Source organism: Bos taurus, chromosome 2, assembly GCF_002263795.3.
Source record: "Bos taurus isolate L1 Dominette 01449 registration number 42190680 breed Hereford chromosome 2, ARS-UCD2.0, whole genome shotgun sequence".
NCBI classification, from domain to species: Eukaryota; Metazoa; Chordata; class Mammalia; order Artiodactyla; family Bovidae; genus Bos; species Bos taurus.
In genome coordinates, this window is record NC_037329.1 from 129,321,236 (window position 1) to 129,345,550 (window position 24,315).

Consider the following 24,315-nt stretch of genomic DNA (forward strand, 5'->3'; position numbering starts at 1 on the left):
CCGGCATTTTCCGCGGGAGATCCGAATTTCGCGGCACGCAGTTTCGCGCTAAAAAAAAAAAAAAAGGTGGGGGGGGAAGCAGCAGAGAAAGACTCAGGGACTTCAGACCGAGGCGAGAGGGAGTCGGTGCGATCGGTCCCCCTCCCCCATCTGAGTGCGTCGCTGTTTCTGCCGAGCCCGTGGGCATCCCAGAGACCCCCTCCCCGGAGCCCGCCGGACCCCAGGGGCTGAAGCCTTCGGGGGCGCGGGGCCCTCGCCGGTCGCCAGCGCCCCAGGGGCGGGGCAGCCCCTGGCCCTGCCGCAGCCGCCGCCGCCGGCGGCGCCGGGCGATCTCCAAGCGGCGATCTCCAAGCGCTGCCCGGCTCGGCTGCGGGCCAGGAGAGGAGGGTCCGGCCCTGCCTGGCCTCCGCGCCATGCCGCGGGCGGTGTGAGCCGCCGCGGGCTCCGAAGCCCACAGGTGCCGGCGGGCGCGCCAGGCCTGGCTGGGAAGGGGGGCGCTGCGCTCGCCATGCTGCGGGGGCCTCGGGCCCTGGCTCCGGCAGCCGGGCCACCCCCAAAGGGGCTGCCCGCGATGAGCCCCACGGAGCTGTGGTCGCCGGGCCTCAGCAGCCCCCAGCTCTGCCCGACCACCACCACCTACTACACCCAGCTGTACCCGCAGACTGTGCCTCCCGCTGCGGCGCCCGGCACCTGCCTCGACGCCACCCCCCACGGACCGGAGGGTCAAGCTGTGCGATGCGTGCCGGCTGGCCGGCTGCCGGTAATGCTGGGGACCCCAACCTACCCACCCACACCCAACGCTTAGCTCTCTGATTTTACGGGTGTGGGAAAGGCGGGAGGGGCGCCTGGGACCTAGTCTAAGTGAGTCTGGGGAGGCAGAAGGGTTGCTTTCAGCTTCCAGAACAACCCATTGCCCCAGTATCTAAGGAGAAGAGTCTTTCCTTTTCAGACTTGGGATGAAATGAGCTTATCCACTGGAGTGGAATACAAAGAACACTGGAACAGGAGTGTGGAGACCTAATCCACGCACCGTGCGACCTTGGGGAAATCTCTGGAATCAGTTTGCTGTGATTCATTCATTCATTGTTTGGTTCAGAAACCAGTACTTGGCACCTGCTATTGTCCAAGCACAGAGCTGAGCCTGGGGATACCGTGGGGGCTTTAAAACAGGAGGAGGTCTCTCAGATCCAGCTGGGCTGAGATTCAATTTACCATCCAGCCAACTCTTTCCCAATTATCTGCACTGGGTACCACCCCCACCCCCCACCCCCAGGCCCAGTCTTCTGTCCCAGCCAGCCAGTGGCAGGTGCAAGGTTGGGGCAGCCCTCTGAGGTTCCTTTGCAGATGGAGTGTTCCTTTCTCAAACCCCCAGGCCTGTTGCCAGGGAGGGCCCAAAGTGTGGTGGCACCAGGCACAGGGTGTGTTTTGTGGGAGTGGAATTCCTGGAGCCCATGCAAAATGAAACAACTATAGGGTGGGGATAGAGTGGGAAGAGCCTTGGGGAGTGGGGGTGGTAGTTGGAGAGCCTGGTTTCTCATCCTGATTGCCACTAATTCACTGTGTGTCCTTGAACAAGTCAGCCCGAGTCTGGGCTTCATTTTCCTTGTCTTGAAAATCTGTGTGTGTGTGGGGCGGGGGGTAGCTGTGGGACTAATTCACCTCAGTTCTCTCCCAGCTCAAGATCCAGGGTTTTGGAAGCAGGATCCGGGAGGGAAGATGGTGGTGTTATAGGTTACTTTCTTGAGAGAGGTGAATCAAGTTCAACTACAGAAACATAACTCCCTCTGCCCCAGTGCCTCTGATCTAGAGGCACTGATCAGACCTGTGTCAGTCTGCAGGCTTAGGCTCCCAGGCTGCAGGCAGAGCCCCCACTTCCTGCTTCTGGAATCCTGCTTTGCTCATGATCAAGGCTTTAAACTTTCAGAGCCCCTTCTTGTACATTCTTTCCAATTAGGAGGAAGGAGGCAGGGGTACTTTTCCTATTTTTACAGGTCAAGCACTCAAGGATAACCAGGAATTTTGCATCTATCTCTTGATCAGTATTTTACAATCTAAAACAGTTTTGTACCCTAGGAAGTAGATGGTGTTAGCAGCTCTGTGTTGCAGGGGGAAACTGATGCTTGGAAAGGGGATGTAATCTGTCTGAAGTTATTAGGGAGATACAGTCTCTTCTCTGCTTGACTTTCTCCAGTACCGTCTGACTTAGGAGCTGGGTGCCCCCAGGGAGGGGCTCAGTGGTGGGCCCAGTCTCTCCTCTGGCCAGCTGCTTTCAGGCGACCCGGCAGAGTTTTAGTAACAGCTGTGGTTTTGAACCGCTTGCCTCCCAGAGGAGCTGAGTGCATCTGTCTGCACCTCCCTCCCGGAGGGGCTCAGTGATCACAGCAAGAATGGCTCTTTTACTGAATGCCTCTCATGTGCCAGGCACTGCTTGGCACTCTTCACATTCGTTATCTTGGTCAAGATGCCTGGGATGAGGCATCTCACAGATGAGGAAATGAAGCCGAGTGGTGAAGTCACTTGTCCAGGTCCTAAGCCAAGACGTGGGAGCGTCTCTTTGCCTCAGGTCACCCTAAAGGCCTCCGGGGCCCAGAGTGCCCTCTCCTGTCATTCCCCGGCTGCCCAGTGTCCCAAAGCCTTGTGGGCAGGTCGCGGCCCCCTGTTTGCTCATTTTCACAGGGTGTGACCAGGAGCAGCTCCAACCCCAACCCTGGGTGTGGCCACTTGCTTTGTGGCCAGGCTGCAAAGTGCAGGGTGAGGCAGGATTTGTTGGGGAGCTGCTGTTTAAAGGGACCTTAGGCACTGCTCAGAGATGGCAAAACAAGATCAGTGGCAGAAAGAAGGCAGGCACCTGGGTCTCCTCGCTCCCTGGCTAGAGCTCTTTCCACCACCTGTGGGTTGATCTGGCTCCAGCCAGGCACATGGCCTCACTCGGGGTCACGCTGCCGGAGCCTGGGGAGAGGGTGGGATCCTGCAGACTTCTCCTTTGCTTTTCATTTGTCTGTATTTTCCAAATTTTCTCTGAGAATCAGGAAAGAAAACGAGCATTTTAATGAGCACCCCTACAAGGTGGGTCAGATGAGGAAATGTAGGCGTAGGGAGGCTAGCGGGGATCTGGAAGCAAAGCTCTCAGCTTCTTAACACCAGCTCCTATCCACACTGTCTAACTTAGGACTTGGGACTCAGGAGAGACATGGCTCTACGCCCTGTGTGATTTTGGGCAAGTCACCTCCCCTCCTCTGAGCCTGGGTTACCTCACCTGTTGGGGGTGGTGTCTGGCATCACTGGCTAGGGCTGCCCGAGCCAGGAACTTTGTTCTTCTCCTGTGGGGTTGCCAGTGTGGACTGGAATCTTAACCAGGCCTTTAGGTTAAGTCAGAGGGGCTGCCTAAGAGGGTCAGGTTGGAGCCCAGCTGGCCTTTGCTCTGAGGTACATCCCCGATGCTTTTGAGCTCACCTCTGAACCCTCGCCTTGCTGTTGCCCCTGGTTAGCGATCACAGCTCTGCGGTATGAGCAAGCCCTGTGCTGCCCTCTCACGGGATCCTCGATGACAGGGGATGAGCAGGCATCCCCATTCTGCCGGTGGAGCTCAGGAGGTCTGCCCAGATGGGGACACAAGTGGCTCTGGCTCCAAGGCCTGCGCTCAGCCTCTCCTCGGTCCTCATCCTCCTGGGCTTGTCCTCTGCCGCTTCTGTTCTCCCGGCTCAGGAGCATCCGTGCTGACTTTTCTCTGGGCAGTGCTCAAAGGTGTCAGCGAGACATACTCACAGTTTGCTGCTTATGGACCCTGAGAGTGCAGGATAAGGGTGAAGGGGAGGAAGAAAAGGGAAGGGACCGGTGTGTGTGCGTGTGCGTGTGCGTGTGTGTGTGAAGTAGTGATGGGGGTAGGTGAACACAGCCAGGTCTTGACTTGAATTTCAGTAGGTTCTTGGGCAATGTGTATGGAATGGAGCTGAGCAGTCTGGTCCATGGCTTTGGAGTCAGACAGACCTGGGTTCAAACTCTGGCTGTCCTGTCTGTGTGGCCTTGGGCACATGGCTTAATCTTTCTGAGTCTCCACTTCTCCTTCTGGAAGAGAGATTGCCATAATGAGTTAGGGCTAGTGAGCATTTGATAGGCCCCGCACAGGCACTCCGTTCAAGGCCCTCCCCTCCTCGCTCTGCAGGTCATGTTCTGTGAACTCAGCAGAGGCTGGTTTCTTTGGGTGGGGGAGGCGAGTGGGAGTGGGGAGACTCTGGGCACCATCTTTGTCTCAGGTAGAACTCAGCCTGACTTCCCTTCCTCTCCTTACCCTGGACTCACCAGGTCTCAGTTTCTTCAGCTGTAAAATGGGGATTTGCTGTATGGAAAAGATTCAGCGAGGTGATGAATGTTGGGACTTGGTCTAAGGCAGGTAGAAGGTCTCAGTGAATGATTAGGACTTTTTCTATAGACAAGATGGGACTAGAGCAGGTCACCGTCCCTAGAATCTAGCATCTTCCCAGCTGGGAGGTTAGAAAAGGAATATTCCAGAGAGACTTCAACAAGAGATTCGAATAAGCAGAGAGGTGTGGTGTTTGGATCATGTCCAGGTCTGGGTGGGGGTGGAGGAGAGGAGAATCTCCTCCAACCAAGTTCCTCAAACCAAGGAACGGGGCTCCTCAGAGCAGTCCAGGAAGACTTCCTGGAGGAGGCATGAGAAGGAGGAAGGGAGCTGACAGCAGCAAGAGCCATCATCACCTCCCACACCTGTCAGCCCAGCTGTGCTCAGCAGCGGTTACAAGTCTCAGGCCTGTTGAGCATGACCTCACCACCAAAGGTTAAAATAGGCCTCTCTGTCTTAGCTAGGGTAGGGGTGTCTAGGTGACTGGGGGAAAGGGAGAGGAAGGAAATGGGTTTAGTGACCCCCAGAATAGTTTGTCAAAGAAGAAGCTGAGATTAGCCTGAACCCCTACTGAATGCTGAGCGCTTTACAAAGGTTATCTGTCTCCTTGAAGCTTTAGGACAGCCCCGGTGGTAGGTATCATCTACCTCATTTTACGAGGAGGAAACGGGCTCCTAAATGTGGAGCATTTCCCAAGTCACACAGCGAGCCTGTGAAGGAGTGGGGAGACCCAAGCCCATATCTCTGACCTGTGCCCCAGTGCCCCAACCCTGCCTCTGCCCAGCCCTCGCGAGGAGAGAGGCCCCTTCCGGGCCAGCACTGCTTCTGGGCGTAATTGAGGCCGGGCGGCAGTGGGGTGGAGAGGAGCAGATGGGTCTGTGGTTTGATTTCCCCAGCAGGTGTTTCCCAAGCTTGGCGGGAACAGGGAGGGGGGAGCAGGGGGGACCTCAGCTGCTTGTCCTTAAGACACAGGGGAAGGATTCATTGTCTGCCCCTCTCGGCAAAGAAAGAATGGCAAATAGAGTCTATTCAGGAGGCTCCCGGGGCCCTTGAGCTGGAGCCCAAACATGGGGGTGGGGGGATGTTTGCACTTCTTCCCCATGTGGGCACCTCCCTGGGGTGTGGCACTGAGCCAGGAAGTTCCCTGAGCCTGGGCGGATGCCCAGCCCCACCCTGATAAAGGGCCAGCTGTGAGGCTGTGATGGGCACTTGGCCTGCCTGGGCCAGCTGCTTCTGCAAGGGAGGAGGGGGGCTCTCCCCAGCCTGATGTGGGGTAGGCCCCACCCATTCCTTCCTCCCTGTATCATCCCGGGAGGGGGTGGAGAGACGGATGCAGAAGTGACCTTGGGGCTTCTTATTAAGGAACCCTGCATTAGAACCCACACTGGCTTTGTAGCCTCGAGGGCCTGGGCCTCGGAAGATGGGAGCGTGGTGGGCCCCTCAGCAATAGGACTTCCTTCCCCTGAAAGCTTACTTTTCAAGTCACTGATATTTCCTTACCAGGTACAGTGATTTTTTTTCACCCAGGATTGGTGGTAAACTGAGGCAGGAGGCCTTAGGCTGCTGGCGGCCTTAGGGCTTTGGCCCCAGGTCGGGGAAAGGCTAAAGCAGGAATGCTTCTCAAACTCTGCCTCTCTCTCCTCTCTCTCCCCAAGGCCAAAAGGAAGCTGGACCTGGAGGGGATCGGGAGGCCCACGGTCCCTGAATTCCGGACTCCCAAGGGGAAGTGCATTAGAGTGGATGGCCTCCCCAGCCCCAAAAGTAAGATACCCACGCCGATGGGGTATTATCTAAGGGCAGGCTCGGAGAGAAGGTGGAGTGGGGAGGGCCAGAGGGCAGCAGCCCAGGCCAAGTCACTAGGAGTGATATTCGTAGCGCAGTTTCTGGTTTACAAAGCAGTGACCTGTACCTTCTTACTGGATCCTGGCAGGCAGGTTGATTATCCCCCTTTTGCTGATGAGGCAGCTGGAGACCCAGAGCTTCAGTGACTTACCCAAGGTCAAACTGCTAGTCAGTGGAGTCAGGGCCAGAAGCCAGTTTCTGCCTCTTGATATTTTCAGTCAGTATTCTGGTTTGAGGGGTTTCCAAGGGTGTCTCAGCAGTAAAGAATCCACCTGCAATACAGGAGACGTGGGTTCAGTCCCTGGGTCAGGAAGATCTGGAGGAGGGCATGGCAACCTACTCCAGTATTCTTGCCTGGAGAATTCCAAGGACTGAGGAGCCTGGCAGGCTACAGTCCTTAGGGTTGCAAAGAGTCAGACACGACTGAGTGACTGAGCACCATCCTGGTTTGAAAGGGAGTTTAAGCAATTGTATTAACACTAATTTGGGGGAACTGAGACCTAATAAAAAAAGGTATGTGACTGGGTTGGAAGATGGAGGGTCTGGAACTTACAGGTCTGGGCAGGGCTCTGACATGAGTGGTCACTCCTTAGCCGTATCATCTGTAAAACAAGGCACAGCTAGATCAGGAATAGCAAGAGTTTCCTCTCAGTTGACTAGTAGAGGCTTCCCAGAGCTCTTCATTGAAGGATCCCAATCAATTAGTAATGTCTGTCTTGGATGCAAAAATTGACAAAGCTGTCTGTGTGCCAAATACTTGCTATCTATATATTCAGTTCAGTTCAGTTCAGTCGCTCAGTCGTGTCCGACTCTTTGCGACCCCATGAATCACAGCATGCCAGGCCTCCCTGTCCAACACCAACTCCCGGAGTTCACTCCGACTCATGTCCATCGAGTCGGTGATGCCATCCAGCCATCTCATCCTGCCCCCAATCCCTCCCAGCATCAGGGTCTTTTCCAATGAGTCAACTCTTCGCATGAGGTGGCCAAAGTACTGGAGTTTCAGCTTCAGCATCAGTCCTTCCAATGAACACCAAGGACTGATCTTTAGGATGGACTGGTTGGATCTATATATTAAGGGGTTCTAAAGTCCCCTTCTAGAGGAATCTGAGACTCTCTAAAACTCATTTCCCAGAACTAGTTTAGCCACTAACTTGCTATATGACTTGCAAGTCACTAGATTGCAAAAGTCTTCTTGTGGTTTAAGACACTGCAGCTGAGGTGTGGTCTTGTGACATCGACCTCATTAAGAAAGGGACCTTTTTCGTGAACCTGCTGCATGTGACGTAACAGGACTGATTCCTCTCAGATAATCACTGGATGACACATAGAAAGAAAAGGCAAGTCTACACTTAAACAGTGCTGAATGTCAATTATATTTCAAAAATGAAAGAAAAAAAAGCAAGTCTATAAACATGTTCTTGTCATTTTCTTCCTACCCTAATTCCAAATTCCTGACATAACTGGTAGGATTGGGCAGTTGCTGGGAAGGGTTAGGGTTAGGGTTAGGCACCCCACTCCAGTACTCCTGACTGGAAAATCCCATGGACGGAGGAGCCTGGTAGGCTGCAGTCCATGGGGTCGCTAGGAGTCGGACATGACTGAGCGACTTCACTTTCACTTTTCACTTTCATGCATTGGAGAAGGAAATGGCAACCGACTCCAGTGTTCTTGCCTGGAGAATCCCAGGGACGGGGGAGCCTGGTGGGCTGCCGTCTCTGGGGTCGCACAGAGTCGGACACGACTGAAGCGACTTAGCAGCAGCAGGAAGGGAGACTTCTGGAGCCAGGCTGCCTGGATTTAAGTGCCAACTTGGCCACTTTCTAGTTGAGGGAGTTGAGCAAATCACTTTCTGTCTGTGCCTCAATATTCTCATCTGTGAAATGGGGATGCTTCCACATGAAACCTACAGGGTGTTGTAAGGATTAAATTTGTTGTATATGGGAAGTGCCTAGAACAGTGACCTACACACAGTAAGCACTTGCTGTTGGTGTTGGTGGTTGTATGGCTGCCCTGAGCTTTGGTGGAAAGGTGTGAACCAAGAGTTAGAATAATTGGTTTCCAGCCCTGATAACGCCTCCATGATTGTGAAACCTGAAGCAAGTCACTTTGCCTCTCTAGTTTATCAGATTCCCTGTTTGAACAATGGTGGTGAATGACCACCCTCCCAGTACTCTGTAAACTGGGAAGTGGGTGCTCATGTGAAGGGTGGGACTTAGTGGCTTCAGGTCAATGGAAGAAGGTCCCCAGGGCTCCTCTCTGAGCAGTGACTGAGCCCCTTTCCTCCTCAGCCCCCAAGTCCCCCGGAGAAAAGACTCGCTATGACACATCGCTGGGGCTGCTCACCAAGAAATTCATTTACCTCCTGAGTGAGTCTGAGGATGGGGTTCTGGATCTGAACTGGGCTGCCGAAGTGCTGGACGTGCAGAAGCGGCGCATCTACGACATCACCAACGTGCTGGAGGGCATCCAGCTCATCCGCAAGAAGGCCAAGAACAACATCCAGTGGGTGTGAGTGCCTGGGCCTGGGGCAGAAGGCTCCAATGAGTGCACGTGCAGTGGGCGGGGCCGGGGCAACAGCCGCATGTTGCTTATGTGGGAGGCGGGCCTGAGAGCAACATCCAATGGGCACACGTGCTGGCTGGGGAAATCCCAGGGCAACATCCAATGAGCTTACATGCTGGGGGTGGAGCCAATGTATTTAAGAAGGGGATGGACGAGCAGGTGTATATGCTAGAATAAAATGAGGAGAGCATGGCGGGGGCAGAGAGTGATATCCAGGGCATGTAGAGGTAAAGAGCACCCCAGATCTTTTTGAGCAAGGGGTCCCAATATTGCCTTCTTCTAACTTAGGACAGTCCTCTGCGATACTGAGCAGTTTCAATCCCTGGAAGTTCCCTGGGAGCTAGGCAGGACCACTAATCTTTACAAGCCAAGGGGCACCTTCATAGACCCTGTGAACAGCCTCTTCCTGGAGTTTGGCCTGCACCGCCTGTGCGGCTTTGCACAGCAGCCCTGGGGCGGGGGTCCCTGGATGGGGACCGAGACTGACACTGTTGGGTGGGGTGGCTGTTCTGTCCCCAGGGGCAGGGGACTGTTTGAAGACCCCACGCGGCCTGGGAAGCAGCAGCAGCTGGGGCAGGAGCTGAAGGAGCTGATGAACATGGAGCAGGCCCTGGACCAGCTCATCCACAGCTGCTCTCTGAACTTCAAGCACCTGACGGAGGACAAGGCCAACAAGAGATATCCTCCTTGGTTGGGAAGAGGAGGTCTGGGGGCAGGGGGCCTGTGGCATGCTCGTAACCACCCAGAGCTGATGCAGAACCTCTCTGGAGGGGCCCATCCACCCCAGATGTCTGGCGTATCACCAAAGAAAGACGTCCTTGGTGGTTTTTCCTCTTGGGTCTATTGAAGTTACTTTCTCATGATAAAAAAAAATACAAGTATGTTTCCAGAAATCTGGAAAATGGAGAAAACATAATATATAGAGAAAAGTAAATGCAGTGTGTGCCTACTGCACACAGCGTTTTAATATATCCTACTTTTCTCCACTTGGCTTCCCTGGTGGCTCAGATGGTAAAGGGTCTGTCTGCAATGCATGAGACCCGGGTTCGATCCCTGGGTCAGGAAGATCCCCTGGAGAAGGAAATGGCACCGCACTCCAGTACTCTTGCCTGGAAAATCCCATGGATGGAGGAGCCTGGTGGACTGCAGTCCGTGGGGTCGCTAGGAGTCGGACATGACTGAGCGACTTCACTTTCACTTTTTTTTTTCCTCCACTTAGTGTATTACCATAGGTGGTTTTGGAGAAGGCAATGGCACCCCGCTCCAGTACTCTTGCCTGGAAAATCCCATGGATGGAGGAGCCTGGTAGGCTGCAGTCCGTGGGATCTCTAGGAGTCAGACATGACTGAGCGACTTCACTTTCACTTTCCACTTTCATGCACTGGAGAAGGAAATGGCAACCCACTCCAGTGTTCTTGCCGGGAGAGTCCCAGGGACGGGGAGCCTGGTGGGCTGCCGTCTGTGGGGTCGCACAGAGTCGGACACGACTGAAGCGACTCAGCACAGCACAGCATAGGTGGTTTTTATGTTATATGTCCTTCCTAATTATTTTGGTTGATTCACTTGAAATTGGTATTGGACCATTTTTTAAGCTATAAAAAACAGCAGTTTCATATGGTTTAACCTCATATTTTAAATGGTTTGAGAATGTCCTGCTCAGCCCACTGTGGTTTGTTGACAAGGCCTAGAACGGGCTTTGAGATCAGCTCTAGATTTCTGCGTCTGTAAAGCAACATTGTGATGAATATAGATAGAACCTTTTCCTGAGTTTTTTTTACTTATTTCCCTGGGTTAGATTCCTAGGATTGAGTCAATGAGGTCAGAGAACATAAATTTTGCAATGGCTTTACATACACTTTCCCCAAATGGTTTAACCATCTAATTGGCATTTGGATCTGACCTTATATTTTTGGAAGGATGGGAGGCATTGTGAGAAATATAAAGAAGTAAGACAGAGCTTATAATCTAGCTTAACAGTTGAAGACTTTATGTAAAAAGCTGATATAAGGCAGCATTATTTATATTTTTTGACCACTCCACATGGCAAGTGGGATCTTAGTTCCCTGACCAGGGATCGAACCCATACCCTCTGCATTTGAAGTGCAGTCTTAACCACTGGACTGCCAGGGAAATCCCTAAGGCAGGTTTTTAAAAAATGATTTATACCCCTATTTCTCAAGGGATTCAAATGTAGCTTATGATATTAAAATAACAGGTTATAGTTTGGATATGGTTAGAGGTTTTGAGAGGTGGGTTTAGATCCCTTCTGGGCAGGCTGGGAATTTGAATTTCGAGCCAACAGTCACTTCTCTTGACTCCCCTGCCCCTACACTGGCCTACGTGACGTACCAGGACATCCGTGCTGTGGGCAACTTTAAGGAGCAGACGGTGATTGCGGTCAAGGCCCCTCCGCAGACTAGACTGGAGGTGCCTGACAGGAGTGAGGTGAGAGGGGAAGTGTTTGGTGGAGGGCAGGGCCAGGGACATTCCAGGCAGCCCTGCGGGTTCTGTCCCTGGCACTGCCCAGGCCCAGGCTTCCCAGGGCCATGCTGGTGGTCACGGCAAGACTGATGGTCTCTGAGCTGGGGCGGAAGACGCAGAAGCTGGCAAGGGCATCAGGCACCGGCCTGAGAAATCTCTCTGTTCCCAGTCTCTCTCCACCTCCCACCAGCCCTGAGTTCCTGTGCGCCCACACACAGCGCTGTCGGTACTCACAATAATCCTTCCGTGTTAACCGTGCTCTCCTAGGTTGAAGGCCAGCATTCTTTACACACCTTATGGGACCGTCTGAGCTCTGACCCCTCCAGCCTCCTCTCCGTGCTGCTCCTGACCTGTCTTTACTTCGGCCACACTGACCTGCTTGCAGTTCCCACACCATGCTAAGCTCAACCCCAGTACCAGACCTTCTGACATGCTGTTCCCTCCAGCCGAAATGCTCTTCCCTCTCTCGGCCTCATTATGTCTATTTGGGTTTCAGTTGCAGCACACGGGCTCTCTAGTTGTGGCGCCGACCCCAGAGTGCATGGGCTTGGCAGTTGCAGCACGTGAGCTCTAGGGCACAGGGGCTTAGTTGCCCTGCGGCACGTGGGCTCTTAGTTCCCCAACCAGGTTCCTTGAACCTTCGTTCCCTGCACTGGAAAGCAGATTCTTAACCACTGGACCGCCAGGGAAGTCCCTCTCTGCCTGGTTTACTGCTCTTCATCCTACATGTCGAAACGTGAACGTCACCTCCTCAGGAAGCCTTCCTTGATTACTCCCCAGCTTCATACCCACCTGTCCTCCATCACATTTAACCTCCGTTGGCCAGGATGTATCAGCGATTACATAATTATGTGCTGCTTCCTCTATTAGAGGGTAACCTCCACAAAACCATGTTCCACCCCTGTTGTACTGCCAACCCAGAGTCCAATAAGGGCTCAGGACATAATCTGTTTAGCAGAAAAGCATTAAGATAAATAAGGGCCCTGCCTTCGCTTTGAAGAATCTCAGGACTTAGTGGGAAAAAGAGCCAGCCAAGCAAGCAGTGAGGCTGTCATTTGCTTTGAGGGCTTGGGGGAAGGAGAGTTGGAGGAAGGGCCCACAGGTGATGACAGGTAAACTGAGTCCTAAAGAGTGAATAGGGTCTTTGCCAGGAGAAGTAGGGGCAGGCAGAGGGGCTGCCTGGGCGCAGGCGCAGACACCCGAACGCCATCGGGAGCAGCACCTGTGTTATGGGTTGTGGCTTACGTTGGTTGAGGCACACAGGAAGCAAGGGCGGGAAGGCCAAGTATCAGTCTCTCGGTTATAAATAACAGAAAACCATGTCCAACCTGCTTCAGTGAGGGGCACCCGGGGGAACCAAGTGACGGGTCCAGGGGAAGATTTGGGGATTGCAGGCAAGGCTGGATTCAGGTGCTCAAACTGGGACTTCAAGTTGGCTTCACGCTCTCCATTCTCACTCTGCCATACTCTAGGCCAGCTCTCCACTTGCAGTGGCAAAGACAGCTTTTATGATAGCAGTTCAGGCCTGAGAGTAGGGGAGGAGTGGTTTCTCTAAGGAAAATCAAACCTTTCTCCCTAAAAGAAGGGGTGGGGGAGGTCTTGGGCTCAGACAGATGTCTGCCACAGGCCACACGGGACAGGCCCAGTGCCCAGCTCAGGGGCTGCACGCTCGCATGGACTTTGAGAGCCTCGTGTGTCCGTCCACACACGCTGAGCCACGAGTAAGTGCCCTGGTGCCCAGACCCATGACCTGGCTTCTCTCCCTTCTGCAGGAGAACCTGCAGATACATCTGAAGAGCACACAGGGGCCCATCGAGGTTTACCTGTGCCCAGAAGAGGTGCAGGAGCCCCACAGTCCTGCCAAGGAGCCCCTCCCCTCCACTTCCGCCCTCAGCCCCAGCCCTGACTCCACCCAGCTCAACAGCAACAGCGACCCTGGGATCACGGAACCCACGGCATCCTCAGGTGAGACAAGGGACAGGAGATGGGGAGGGGCACCGGCCTTCAAGTCTTCCTCTTCCGTATCAGCATTTGTGGGATACCCACCTTCTACCCACGTGTGTGCATTGCACGTTACACTTTATAAAGCACACACACGTTCCTTGTCTCAACGGGAAGACTGATGCTGCTCTGGGCAGAGGAGGGCCTGTGTTCAAATCCCAGCTCTTCCACTTACCAGCCGTATGATCTTGGACAAGTTACTTAACCTTTCTTTGTCTTAATCTCCTCATCTGTAAATTGGGCATAGTAATTAATAGGATCTACTTCACAGGTTGTGAAAATCGAATGAGTTAATAAATATAAGGAAGGCCGGGACTTTGCTGGTGGTCCAGTGGTTAAGACATCAAGCTTCCAATGCGGGGGACACAGGTTTGAATCCTGGTTGGGGGACTTGAGGTCCTGCATACTGCAAGGTGCAGCCAAAAAATCTGTATACAGGTAGAGCATTCAGAACAATGCCTGGCGATAACTGCAATATTATTATTAATAGCAATAATAATTACCTCTTATTATCAATATGGTGGTCTCTGCCGTTAGTCCTGCTACTTCTGTAACAACCAATAGCAAAGCTCCTTGACACTCAATCAGCCCTTGGTAAATGGAAACTGTAGGTTTCCCGAGAAAGGCGCGACAATGGACTCAGTTGCTGTGGTGCGCGGGGTTAGTTGCTCTGTGGCATGTAGGATCTTCCCAGACCAGGGATTGAACTCTTCTGCATTGGCGGGTGGATTCTTAGCCACCAGACCACCAGGGAAGTTCTTAACACTTTCTTAGGAGATAATAACGAAGGTTTTTCGAACCACAACCATGTATCAAGGACATCCATTATCACATAACTCCTCACATCAGTTCTTGAGGTGGCTTTTATTGTTCCCAGTTTAGAGATAAATAAACTGAAACAGAGCTGATGTGACCTGCCCAAGGCCTCCCAGCTGGAAGACAGTGGAGCTGTATCTTGAACCTTGGTCTCCACACTCATAGCCCAGGAATCTCTCCACCAGGCACAGAACAAATCAAGGAAGGACGGTGGCTGGGAGGTGGGTGGTACAGCTAAAAGCTGTCTATGCCTGGCAGGAGGTAGAATGAGGCTGTTGCCAAGAAGTAAGGAAGTGGGAGAGTCCCTGAGGGCTTCCTGGGGAGACTGGGAGTCGGGTAGGAGTAGAAATGGGAGCCTCTGCAAGGCCCGTCCCTCCGAATGGATTTTGCCCTTTTTGTTTTCTTAGCAACAGAATTTCCCTAAATAGAACCCTGGTGTTTAAACAAATGCAGAGCTAGAACTGGTCTGGTGGAAAAGGCTTTTTTTTTCTTTTTGTGGCCGTGTGGCTTGTGAGATCTTAGTTCCCTGACCGGGGATTGAACGCAGGCCATGAGAGTGAAAGTTCTGAGTCCTCACCACTTAACTGCCAGGGAATCCCCTGGAAGAGGCTTTTTGTGTGTGTGTCGTGGATGGGAGCACGTATCTACAGAACACAGATTGGATTCCATTTCTTTAACTCAAGGGTTAACAAAACTATTGCCTGCAGACCAAATCTGACCTGTTTTTATGTGACCCATAAGCTGAGAATGGTTTTCATAGTTTTAAAGAGTTGAGGGTTTGGGGTAGGGCAAGTGATGTGTGTGTGGCAGAGACCATACATGTCCTGCAAAGCCTAAGATACTATCTGGCCCCTTTATAGAAGTTTGTTGACCCCTGTTTTAACTCAACGCTTCATCTTATACACAAATAAACTGAAGCCCAGAGAGGGCAAGTGACTTTCCTATGGTCACACAGCAAGATAGCAGCAGGGCTTAGACCAGAGCCCAGACTGCCAGTTCTTCTCTAGTGATCTCTGCTGTGTCCTGGCCTGGTCCGGGGACCAAGGCTCTCCCTGCATCAGCCATCTGTCCCTCTGGGCACCTCCCAGTGCCTATCTCCCAGTCCAGACCAGTGCCCCGCCCTGTTTTCCCTCCTCCTCCGATGCTCTGCTTTTTCACTCCGCTGTCAACATACGCATGGCTCTCCAGAGTTAGAACCTTCAGTTTTCATCTGAGACCTTGGGCAGGGGTGGTGGGCCTGAATGCAGAAACCAGGGTAAGGCTTTCAGCTCACTTGGACAAGCAAGAGCCTGAGGCCCCAAAGGACTAGAGGTTTACAGAAGAGCTGATGGAGGGGCCGGCTCTGTGCCAGGGCCTGTGCCCTTGCTGCCCCCTCCGCCCTTGTCACATGGCCTCTTAGCGATGTCCCTGCTGAAAAGAGGAGAAGTTTTCCAGAAGGTGTACACACACACGTGCGCACATGCTCCATGTCCTGGCTTGAAGCAGGGTCATCCTGCGGTCCAAGGGCCAGGTCCAAAGAGGAAGTCACTGCAGTCTTGGGACCCAGGTTCCCATCCTGGGAAGGGATGGTTTCCCAGTTCTGGAACCACCAGGGAAATGGGACCTTGTTTCCTTCACCTGTAACGGGAGGGTTGGAACTGGGGTCACTGAACATCCCTCCAGGCTGTGACATTCTGACTTAAACCTGCATGTGGCTGAGGGTGCCTGAGCTGAAGTTGGGAGGCTTGGGTCTGAGTCTGCGCTTCCCTTTCTATGACAGGGTGACTGTGGGAGAGCTGTTTTAACTCCTCCGAGCCTCTGTTTCCACATTTCTAAAACAGAGACTCTAAAACTCCCTTATGATGTTTGGGTGCATTTCAGGCGAGGATACAGCATAAATGTGACTTTTTAAAAGTTTATGTGAACTAAACACCTACTGTGTATGGGTTTGGAGATATTTAAGTGGATACAAGCCATTCAGGGTGCAGTGGAGGCACAGATGTTACAAAGAGCAGTTCTCTTCTGGATGTAATAAACAGCGAGAGAGACAAAGAGGGAGAGAGAGAGAGGAAGTGGATAGATGGATGGATGGGTGGGTGGATGGATGAGAGGAGTTTGACCTGGGGTCGAACCTCTCACATGTGACAGCTCAGTTACTGCTTCCACAGCTCAGGGAGGTGGCTCCTTATTTTTCTGGGTGGGAAAACCAAGGTGCCGGGTCCTGTAGCCGGTGAGAGGGGCTAGAGTCTGAGCTTCCAGTCTTTTCCTCGCTCCTAAGCCAGGCCTCTTAACACCTGCAGGCCTCTGCAGTGTGCTAAACAAACTCTTTTTTTATTTTTCATGCAAATACTACATTTGATTGGCTTCTTTGCGCTTCAATTTCCTCATCTGTAAATAGACATCATAACAGTACCTCCCCTGGGGCTGCCTGAGTGTCTGAGGAGGTGCAGCAGGCCTCTCCTTGAGAGGAGAGCTGGGTCTGCTAAGCCCTTGGTGGTGGTGGTTTAGTCACTCAGTCATGTGCAACTCTTTGGGACCCCGTGGACTGCAGCCCGCCAGTCTCCTCTGTCCATGGACTTCTCTAGGCAAGAATACTGGAGTGGATTGCCATTTCCTCCCCCTGGGGGCTCTTCCTGACCCAGGGATTGAACCTGCATCTCCTGCATTGACAGTTGGATTCTCTACCACTGAGCCACCTGGGGAGCAAGCCCTCGGTAATCGGGATCTATTTTATTTTTCAGAAGGGCAGCCTGCAGACCAGCTGTTTTTTAGCTTCACTTATCATTTAAGCCTCTCAACAACCAGAGGCAGGTATCATCATTCCCATTTTAGGGGCGAAGAAATAGAGGCCTGTGAATGCTGTTATTTACCCACACAGTTATACAGCTAGCTTGAGGTTTGTGTGTGTGTGTTGTTTGTTTTTTGTAATTCTAGGGATTTGTCATGAATTTTATTTTATTTTCCTTCCACCCATTTTAAAAAATATTCATTTGGCTGCATCAGGCATTAGTTGAGGCATGCAGGATCTCCGTTGCATCATACGAGATCTTTCACTGCAGCACACAGGCTCAGTAGTTGCTGTGTGTGGGCTTAATTGCCCCCCGGCATGTGGGATCTTTGTTCCCCAACCAGGGGTCAAACCTGCAGCCCCTGCCTTGCAAGGCAGATTCCTAACCGCTGGGCCATCCAGGAAGTTGCCTAGCTCGGAGGTTGATCAGGCAGTCTGGCACATCAGCATGGTTGTATTTTCAAAACAATGCTTGGTTGGTAAGGTAAGGACCGATTCGGGTGGTGAGATTCTGGGTGTCAGGGTATATTTAGCAGGGGATTTCCAGTGCCCTGCTCCACATGCCTGTGTAGGGAATCACCTCCTTACATCTAAGTGGAAATGAGCTGAGTATGCTGAAGAGGAGGTGATGGCTGGTGTGTCTGGAGAGGCGGGCGTAAGCTGTGGGAGGTAGGCCGGAGAGAGAACAGAAAGGGAGGCAGGGACCAGATTGTACAGAGCCTACTCAGTCCTGGTGGGAACTTGGATTTTATTCTTTTTTTTTTTTTTTTTAAACTTTTTGGTGGTACCACACAGCATATGGGATCTTAGTTCCCTGACCAGGGACTGAACCCAGACCCCGTGCTTTGGAAGCATGGATTCTTAACCACTGGACCACCAGGGAAGTCCCTCTAAGCCATTTTTAAGTCAGAGCACAGACTGAGGGCCAAGAGTTGAAGCAAGAAGACTGGTGAGGCGGCTCTGGCAGGGGCCTGAGTGAGAGACAAGGGGGTGAGCCCCAGACCACAGCAGCAGGACTGAAGAGCCAGTGGGCAGCTTGGAGGGTTGACTTGGTTGTGGAGATGACCAGACTTGCTGCCGGGTTAGATTCGGGAGAAATGGCAGGATTTCAGATAATTCTTGGGCCTTTTGGCCTAAGCCCAAACTAAGCAGCTGAAAGTAAAAGTCACTCAGTCGTGTCTGACTCTTTGCGACCTCATGGACTATACAGTCCTCAGAATTCTCCAGGCCAGAATACCAGAATGGGTAGCCTTTTCCCTTCTCCAGGGGATCTTCCCAACCCAGGGATCAAACCCATGCCTCCCGCATTGCAGGCGGATTCTTTACCAACTGAGCTATCAGGGAAGCCCAACTAAGTGGGTGGGGGTTCACTGAATATCATGGGGGAAGACCGAGATTTGGGGAGTTGGACTATAAGGAAAGCTGAGTGCCAAAGAATTTATGCCTTTGAACTGTGGTGTTGAAGACTCTTGAGAGTCCCTTGACTGCTGCTGCTGCTGCTAAGTCACTTCAGTCGTGTCCGATTCTGTACGACCCCATAGAGGGCAGCCCATTAAGCTCCCCCATCCCTGGGATTCTCCAGGCAAGAACACTGGAGTGGGTTGCAAGATCCAACTGTCTATCCTAAAGTAAATCAGTCCTGAATATTCACTGGAATGACTGAAGATGAAACTGAAACTCCTATACTTTGGCCACCTAATGGGAAGAACTGACTCACTGGAAAAGACCCTGATGCTGGGAAAGATTGAAGGCGGGAGGAGAAGGGGACGACAAAGGATGAGGTGGTTGCATGGCATCACCGACTCAATGGACATGAGTTTAAATAAACTGCAGGAGTTAGTGATGGACAGGGAGGCCTGGCGTGCTGCAGTCCACGGGTTGCAAAGAGTCAGACATGACTGAGCAACTGAACTGAACTAAACCAGGAGTGTGGTTTTGACATGCTGAGCTCTGATATCGTTTAGACACCAAGTAGAGATGAAGCAGGAGCCCAGAGCCTGGCAGTGGGGGCCAGGCTGGAGGCGTCCACTTGGGAGCAGTAGGTCTGGAGACGGGTATAAAGCCATGGGCTGGCTGAGATTACCTGGGGAGGGGTGAAACCAAAGGAGAGAAGAATCAGAGGATGGAGCCTCTGGGCTTCAGGGTTTAGAAACTGGGAAGAGGAAAGGAGATCAAGAAGAAGCCAAAGTGGTAGGAAGAAAAGCAGGAGAATCTAGTACCTCTGAAGTCAAGGGAAGAACATGTTTCCAGAAGGTTGTGAATGACTGTGTGCAATTCTGCTGGAAGGTCAAATAGGATGAGGTCAGAGAACTGACCGCTGGATTTAGCAACACAGAGGGCACTGGCTCAGTGGCGTGGTGGGGACAGACCCCAGGTTGGAGTGGGCTGAAGCATGAACAGTGGTGGGGAAGTAGGGAGTGAACACAGGAAACTTTTTTTGGCCGCACCAGGTCTGAGATCTTTAGTTGCAACATGTACACTTAGTTGCGGCATGTAAGATCTAGTTCCCTGACCGGGGATTGAACCCCAGCACCCCGCATCAGGAGCACAGTATCTTAGACCCTGGACCACCAGGAAGGTCCCATGGGTAACTCTTGAGAAACTTCACTGCGAAAGGGAGCAGTATAATGGGCTGGTAATTGGAGAGAGTCATGAGGTCAGAGGAGGAATGCTCTTTAAAGATAAGAGTTATTAAAGGGTGTCTGTGTGTCGACAGGAAAGACCTAGGAGAGTGAGAGGGGTTGATGATGCAGAAAAACAGAACAGTGAATGACTTCAGGGGTGCGGGCCTTGATGGTGAAAGTGGGGAGGGTTGGGGGCAGAAGCTGGGGGGGTGTGTGGAGACAGGAGAGGGGAGGGGACAGAGTGCGGGTGAAGGGGGGGTTGCTGCTGGAGCTGCGGTGGGAAAGGGAGGTGTCCTGTGCCGTCGGGCAAGGGCCAGGATAGGAGAGACGTGCAGGGTGCATAGCCGCCCAGGGAACTGGAGGCAGTTCTTGTTCCCAGAGGTCTGACCGGCGGCTTTGGGGGGACCAGGCATAACCCTGTCTGTCTGTCTGTCTTTCTGTCTGCAGAGCCAGCACTGACGTCCCCGCAGGTCCCGCCGCCACCCCCGCCGCCCCTTGTCCCCCTGGAGGCCACGGAGAACATGCTGGAGCTGCCGCATCCGCTGCTGCAGCAGACGGAGGACCAGTTCCTGTCCCCAACGCTGCCCTGCAGCTCCCCTCTGATCAGCTTCTCCCCGCCCTTAGACCAGGATGACTACCTGTGGGGCCTGGACGGCGGGGAGGGCATCAGCGACCTCTTTGATACCTACGATCTCGGGGACCTGCTGATTAACTGAATTGGCACTGCCTGCACCCCCCACCCCACCCGGGGCAGCCCGGCCCGTTTCTACCTCCTCACAGGATGTGAGACATGAGGTGCTGCCCTCGGGGTGGAAGGGTTCCCCCGTCCCCTTTCCTTTCCCACCCACCTGCCAGTCGACACTGTCCTGGAGGTGGAGGATACAGGGTAGGAGCCCAGCAGGGGTGGGGCCCTGTCCTTCCTGGTGGAAGCCGGGCCTGGGAAGGCCTAGTAAGTCTCCTGATCTCTGACCTCTTGCCTGAAGGGCTCCAGAGGAGGGGACTGGGTCTAAGGAGAGGCCTGGTGACTACCTTTTTGAGGGGCCACTATGACCCTGTTTATCGAGAAGCACTTAATGCCTTTGTATTTATTGCAGGTTGAGTTTTGTTTGTCTGCCCTCCCTGAGTTTTAGCAGGGAGGTGGTTCTAGTTTCTAGTAAGACTGCTCCTCAGACAGGCCCAGTGCCGTCTGCTGTCCAAGGGTAGGCTGGGCCTTCCAGGGGCCCAGGTCAAATCCCCAACTGCCCCCAACACGGTGGGCTGGGCCCGAGGGCCTGTCCAGTCTTCTGGAATGCCAATTGCACTTCAGCCTCCTCACTCCAGCAAGAGGGTGCTGCTGGATTCCTGTTCTCTGTCCCAGAGCTGGGGTTCCCACGGGCTTAAGCCCAGAAGAGCTTCTGGGGAAACGGGCAGGAACATGGAAGCGGGGGATGTTGCTTTAGGCACCTTTGCTCTGTGGTTGCCTCTCACTGGGACGGGGGGCTGTTTAACACTGAAGACCTGGGAGGCAGAGGCAGCCTCACTGTAGACAAGGGTGAGATTAAAGGAAGAAACTGCCAGAAAGTACCTCTTGCCGTAGCTGCTGGTATGGCAGCTGCTGGTATGGGCCTCTCCGTCCCAGGAAGCATTTTTTTTTTTTTTGCCCATTCGTGGAAGGGGATGATTCTTTAAGGACCTCCCCTTGCCCCCAGCTCTCACACAGACCCACCTAGGGACAGAAGTGACCATGGCTTGATGGCACATTGGTTCCTTTTGTCACAGGATGTTGAAAGGGTGACAGGGAAGGGTCTTCATTGCAGACCAGACATTGGCAGCTAACCAATGGGGAGATGTGCTCAGATTACCTCTTCAGGCTTGGGGTCCTATTAATAAGCTGGTCTTTTGACCTCCTCCCCATCCTCCAGAGGCTGGACCATCCCACGTTGTCCATATAGCCCAGCTGGGTAGCAAGGAATCAGCTCTCCTCCCCACTCAACTCGGGGTGGGGGTGCTCTGGGTCGAAGCCAGGCTGTGCCTTCTGGAGAGAGGCAGCCCGGGGTGGTGGTGGTCTGAGACCCACTGCCCACCCTCGGGCAGCTAGGTTTCCTCAGGGGCTCAGCAGGACAGCACTTTTTTGTTTTTTAAGTTTGTAGCATTAAGTTGGTTTCAAATATGAAGTTGGCTCCGTGGGGTTGCTCCCGAGCTGACCTACTGGCATCTGAAGTTTGGAAGGTGGGCTTCTTTGGGGGTGGGGTCCGATGTGAGCTAATGCCCAGCTGGGGACAGTCAGGCCTTGTCATTGGCTCAGCTTCCTGGTCCTCAAGTCAGCACCCTCTCAGGAATGGTCCCAGCTGCCCCAGTCTATAACAGGGCTAATTGTTTGCCTTTTACAGAGGTGTGTTTCGTCTCCCCTCTCCTGATACTCACAGGGGTCTCAGCAAAAGGCAGTTTGGAAGCTTAACATGCCCAGGGCCAAGGGACTCCCCCTGGGCCCTTGGGTGGAGGAAAGAGGGTCATTCCTGGGACCTGGTTTGGAGCGTGTGGGGCTGCAGGTGGCATGGCTGTTGTGAGGTGGTTTAGCCACGTGCCATCTCTGAGGATGGAGACCTTTGCCTTCCAAGCCTGGGGTGCTGGCTGGAGCTTTCTCCTAGAATTAAATGAGAGAAAAAAGGAGAAGAGGCTGGCAGGACCCACCGGGAATGAATCTTATGGCGAAGTCCAGCCAGAATTGAAGCTCATTCCCCAAAAGCCTAGCCACAGGGCCAGACAGAGGGGCTGCCCCTTGGGCCCATGGCCTGTATCTAGAGCAGCTGCCCCTGCGCCTTCCCATCTCCACCCCTCCACACCCGGCCTGGCCCAGGGCCTGGACCACCCGGGCTAAGCTTCGGGTTCCATGCAGGAAACAAGTTTGTGCCTCTTTCTTGCCAGTGATGCCTGAAACCTCCCAAGTTCCATCAAGTGCATTAAAAAGCATTTTGAGTGGAATTCCCTTTAGGGGCCCAATAAACTTTAAAACCAGGGTAGAAGAAAAGCCAGTTTCTTTCTGAGGTACTTTATTTCTGCCAGGAAATTTCCCAGTCCCTCTGGCAGCACCCCTCCCCCGACACTTGTGCCCCCAGGGGCATCTAAGGCACAGGGGCTGCTGGGAACCCAGTAGCATTAAGTCACCTGGTAGAGTTGTTCGGAGATTTGAAGATATTTCTTAAAACCAGCATAGCCTCCCTTCTCCACGGCCACGCTGTGGTCTGAGCAGCGCGGCCACAGGGAAGAAGAGGAAGAAGGTGCAGCGCGTTCAAACTGGCTGTTGTGTGGTTTTGACTTCATTTCTCCTTTCCAGGTGTTCAGTCTCAGTTCTGTGCTGTGTTTAGTTCTTAGTGAAAGAGTTTGGGTGTTCCTGTGTCCGAGCATTGTGTGGCTTAAAGCATTTGAAATGAAAGCCTTCTGGGGTTGTTTGCAAGCAGCTTTCTGGTTCTCGTCACTGTGTCCTGAAGTCCCTGCCTCATCCTTGGGGCCCTCGATGAGCAGAAACCTGGCCAGCCTGCTGGCTCCTGGGTGGAGCCTTGGACGGGACACCAGTGTCTAGAGGGAACCTAGTCCCTGTGCTGGGATTCCATGCGGGTCACTTACCTCCAGCCTGGTTTCTGGTCCTGCCTTGACGAGCACCGTGTTAAAACCTCCTCATATTGTGATGATTGGGCATTAAATGACAAACCTCAGCCGCTTGTCTCTTGTGCTTTCTGAAGGTCATTACCAAGGGTGGGTCTGGTCCTCCCAGGTCGGGGGTGGGGACTTTTTCTGACCAACTGGCTGATCCAGCTCCCCAAAACAGCCTCCCTTTTCTCCACTGGCTTATTACCATGCCTGAAATGTCCCCACTAAGACACAAAGTTTGCAGCACCCAGATCTAAAATGTGAACCCCTGCTCTGTGCTGCCTCTACCACTTCTCACCTGAGCTATTTCAGTAGCTTACTCAGTACTGTCACTGCTACCCGTTCTCCATCCCATCCTCTATATCATTGGCTCTCAAAGTGTGGCCCTCAAACCAGCATCCCCTGGGAACTTGTAAGAAATGTGTATTCTCAGGCCCCACCTTAGACCTTCTGAGTAAGAAGAAACTCAGAGAGTGGGACTTTGAGTCTGTCTTAATGAGCCCTCTAGGTGATTCTAATGCAGGCAAAGTTTTACAAACTATGCCCCTCCACTAATTTAGAGAAGTCCTAAATTTTTTTATTTTTATCTATTTTTTGGCTGCCCCATGCAGCATGCTGCTGCTGCTAAGTTGCTTCAGTCGTGTCCGACTGTGCAACCCCAGAAACGGCAGCCTACCAGGCTCCCCCATCCCTGGGGTTCTTCAGGCAAGAATACTGGAGTGGGTTGCCATTTCCTTCTCCAATGCATGAAAGTGAAAAGCAAAAGTGAAGTCGTTCAGTTGTGTCTGACTCTTCATGACCCTGTGGACTGCAGCCTACCAGCCTCCTCCATCCATGGGATTTTCCAGGCAAGAGTACTGGAGTGGGGTGCCATTGCCTTCTCTGGCCCCATGCAGCATATGGGATCTTAATTCCCCGATCAGAGACTGAACTCTTGCCCCCTTCATTGAAAGGCAGTCTTAACCACTGGACCGCCAGAGGAAACCCCAGAGATATCTGTCTAAAACACAGCTCTCATCATGTCACTCACTGCTTAATGGGTAGCTCCTCTGCCCTCAGGATGAAATACCCCTTTACTTGGTGTGAACGTCCATTTTCAACCTTCCAACTGGCTTACTTTACCTTTCCAGCCTTACTGACCACTCCTCCGCACAACCTGTAGCCACACTGGACTTCTTTGTCAATTCCTGTAAACAGCAAGTTATCCCCCTTCTGTGCATTTCACTTGGGCA

General features: G+C 53.0%; 1 protein-coding gene across 3 annotated transcripts; it reads left to right on the plus strand.

The window, feature by feature from the left end:
* Positions 1-104: 104 nt before the first annotated feature.
* On the plus strand, positions 105-23,148 carry E2F2 (E2F transcription factor 2). 3 transcript variants are annotated; one of them, XM_024982675.2, is made up of 7 exons: positions 105-760; positions 6,016-6,121; positions 8,494-8,713; positions 9,287-9,445; positions 11,098-11,212; positions 13,021-13,213; positions 19,904-23,148. In XM_024982675.2, the coding sequence occupies exons 1-7, from the start codon at positions 509-511 to the stop codon at positions 20,170-20,172; spliced, it is 1,314 nt and encodes a 437-aa protein (XP_024838443.1). In that variant the 5' UTR covers positions 105-508; the 3' UTR covers positions 20,173-23,148. The 3 variants fall into 3 exon arrangements, with proteins under 3 accessions (XP_024838443.1, XP_024838448.1, XP_002685823.2); XM_024982680.2 differs by lacking the exon at positions 19,904-23,148 and adding an exon at positions 16,786-19,625; XM_002685777.6 differs by lacking the exon at positions 105-760 and adding an exon at positions 5,285-5,863.
* The last annotated feature ends 1,167 nt before the right edge of the window (positions 23,149-24,315 follow it).

Coding starts and splice junctions, on each gene's coding strand:
- E2F2 (XM_024982675.2), top strand. CDS start 509: ATGCTGCGGGGGCCTCGGGCCCTGGCTCCGGCAGCCGGGCCACCCCCA. Junction 761..6,015: donor TGCCGGCTGGCCGGCTGCCG/GTAATGCTGGGG, acceptor TCTCTCCCCAAG/GCCAAAAGGAAGCTGGACCT. Junction 8,714..9,286: donor AAGAACAACATCCAGTGGGT/GTGAGTGCCTGG, acceptor TTCTGTCCCCAG/GGGCAGGGGACTGTTTGAAG.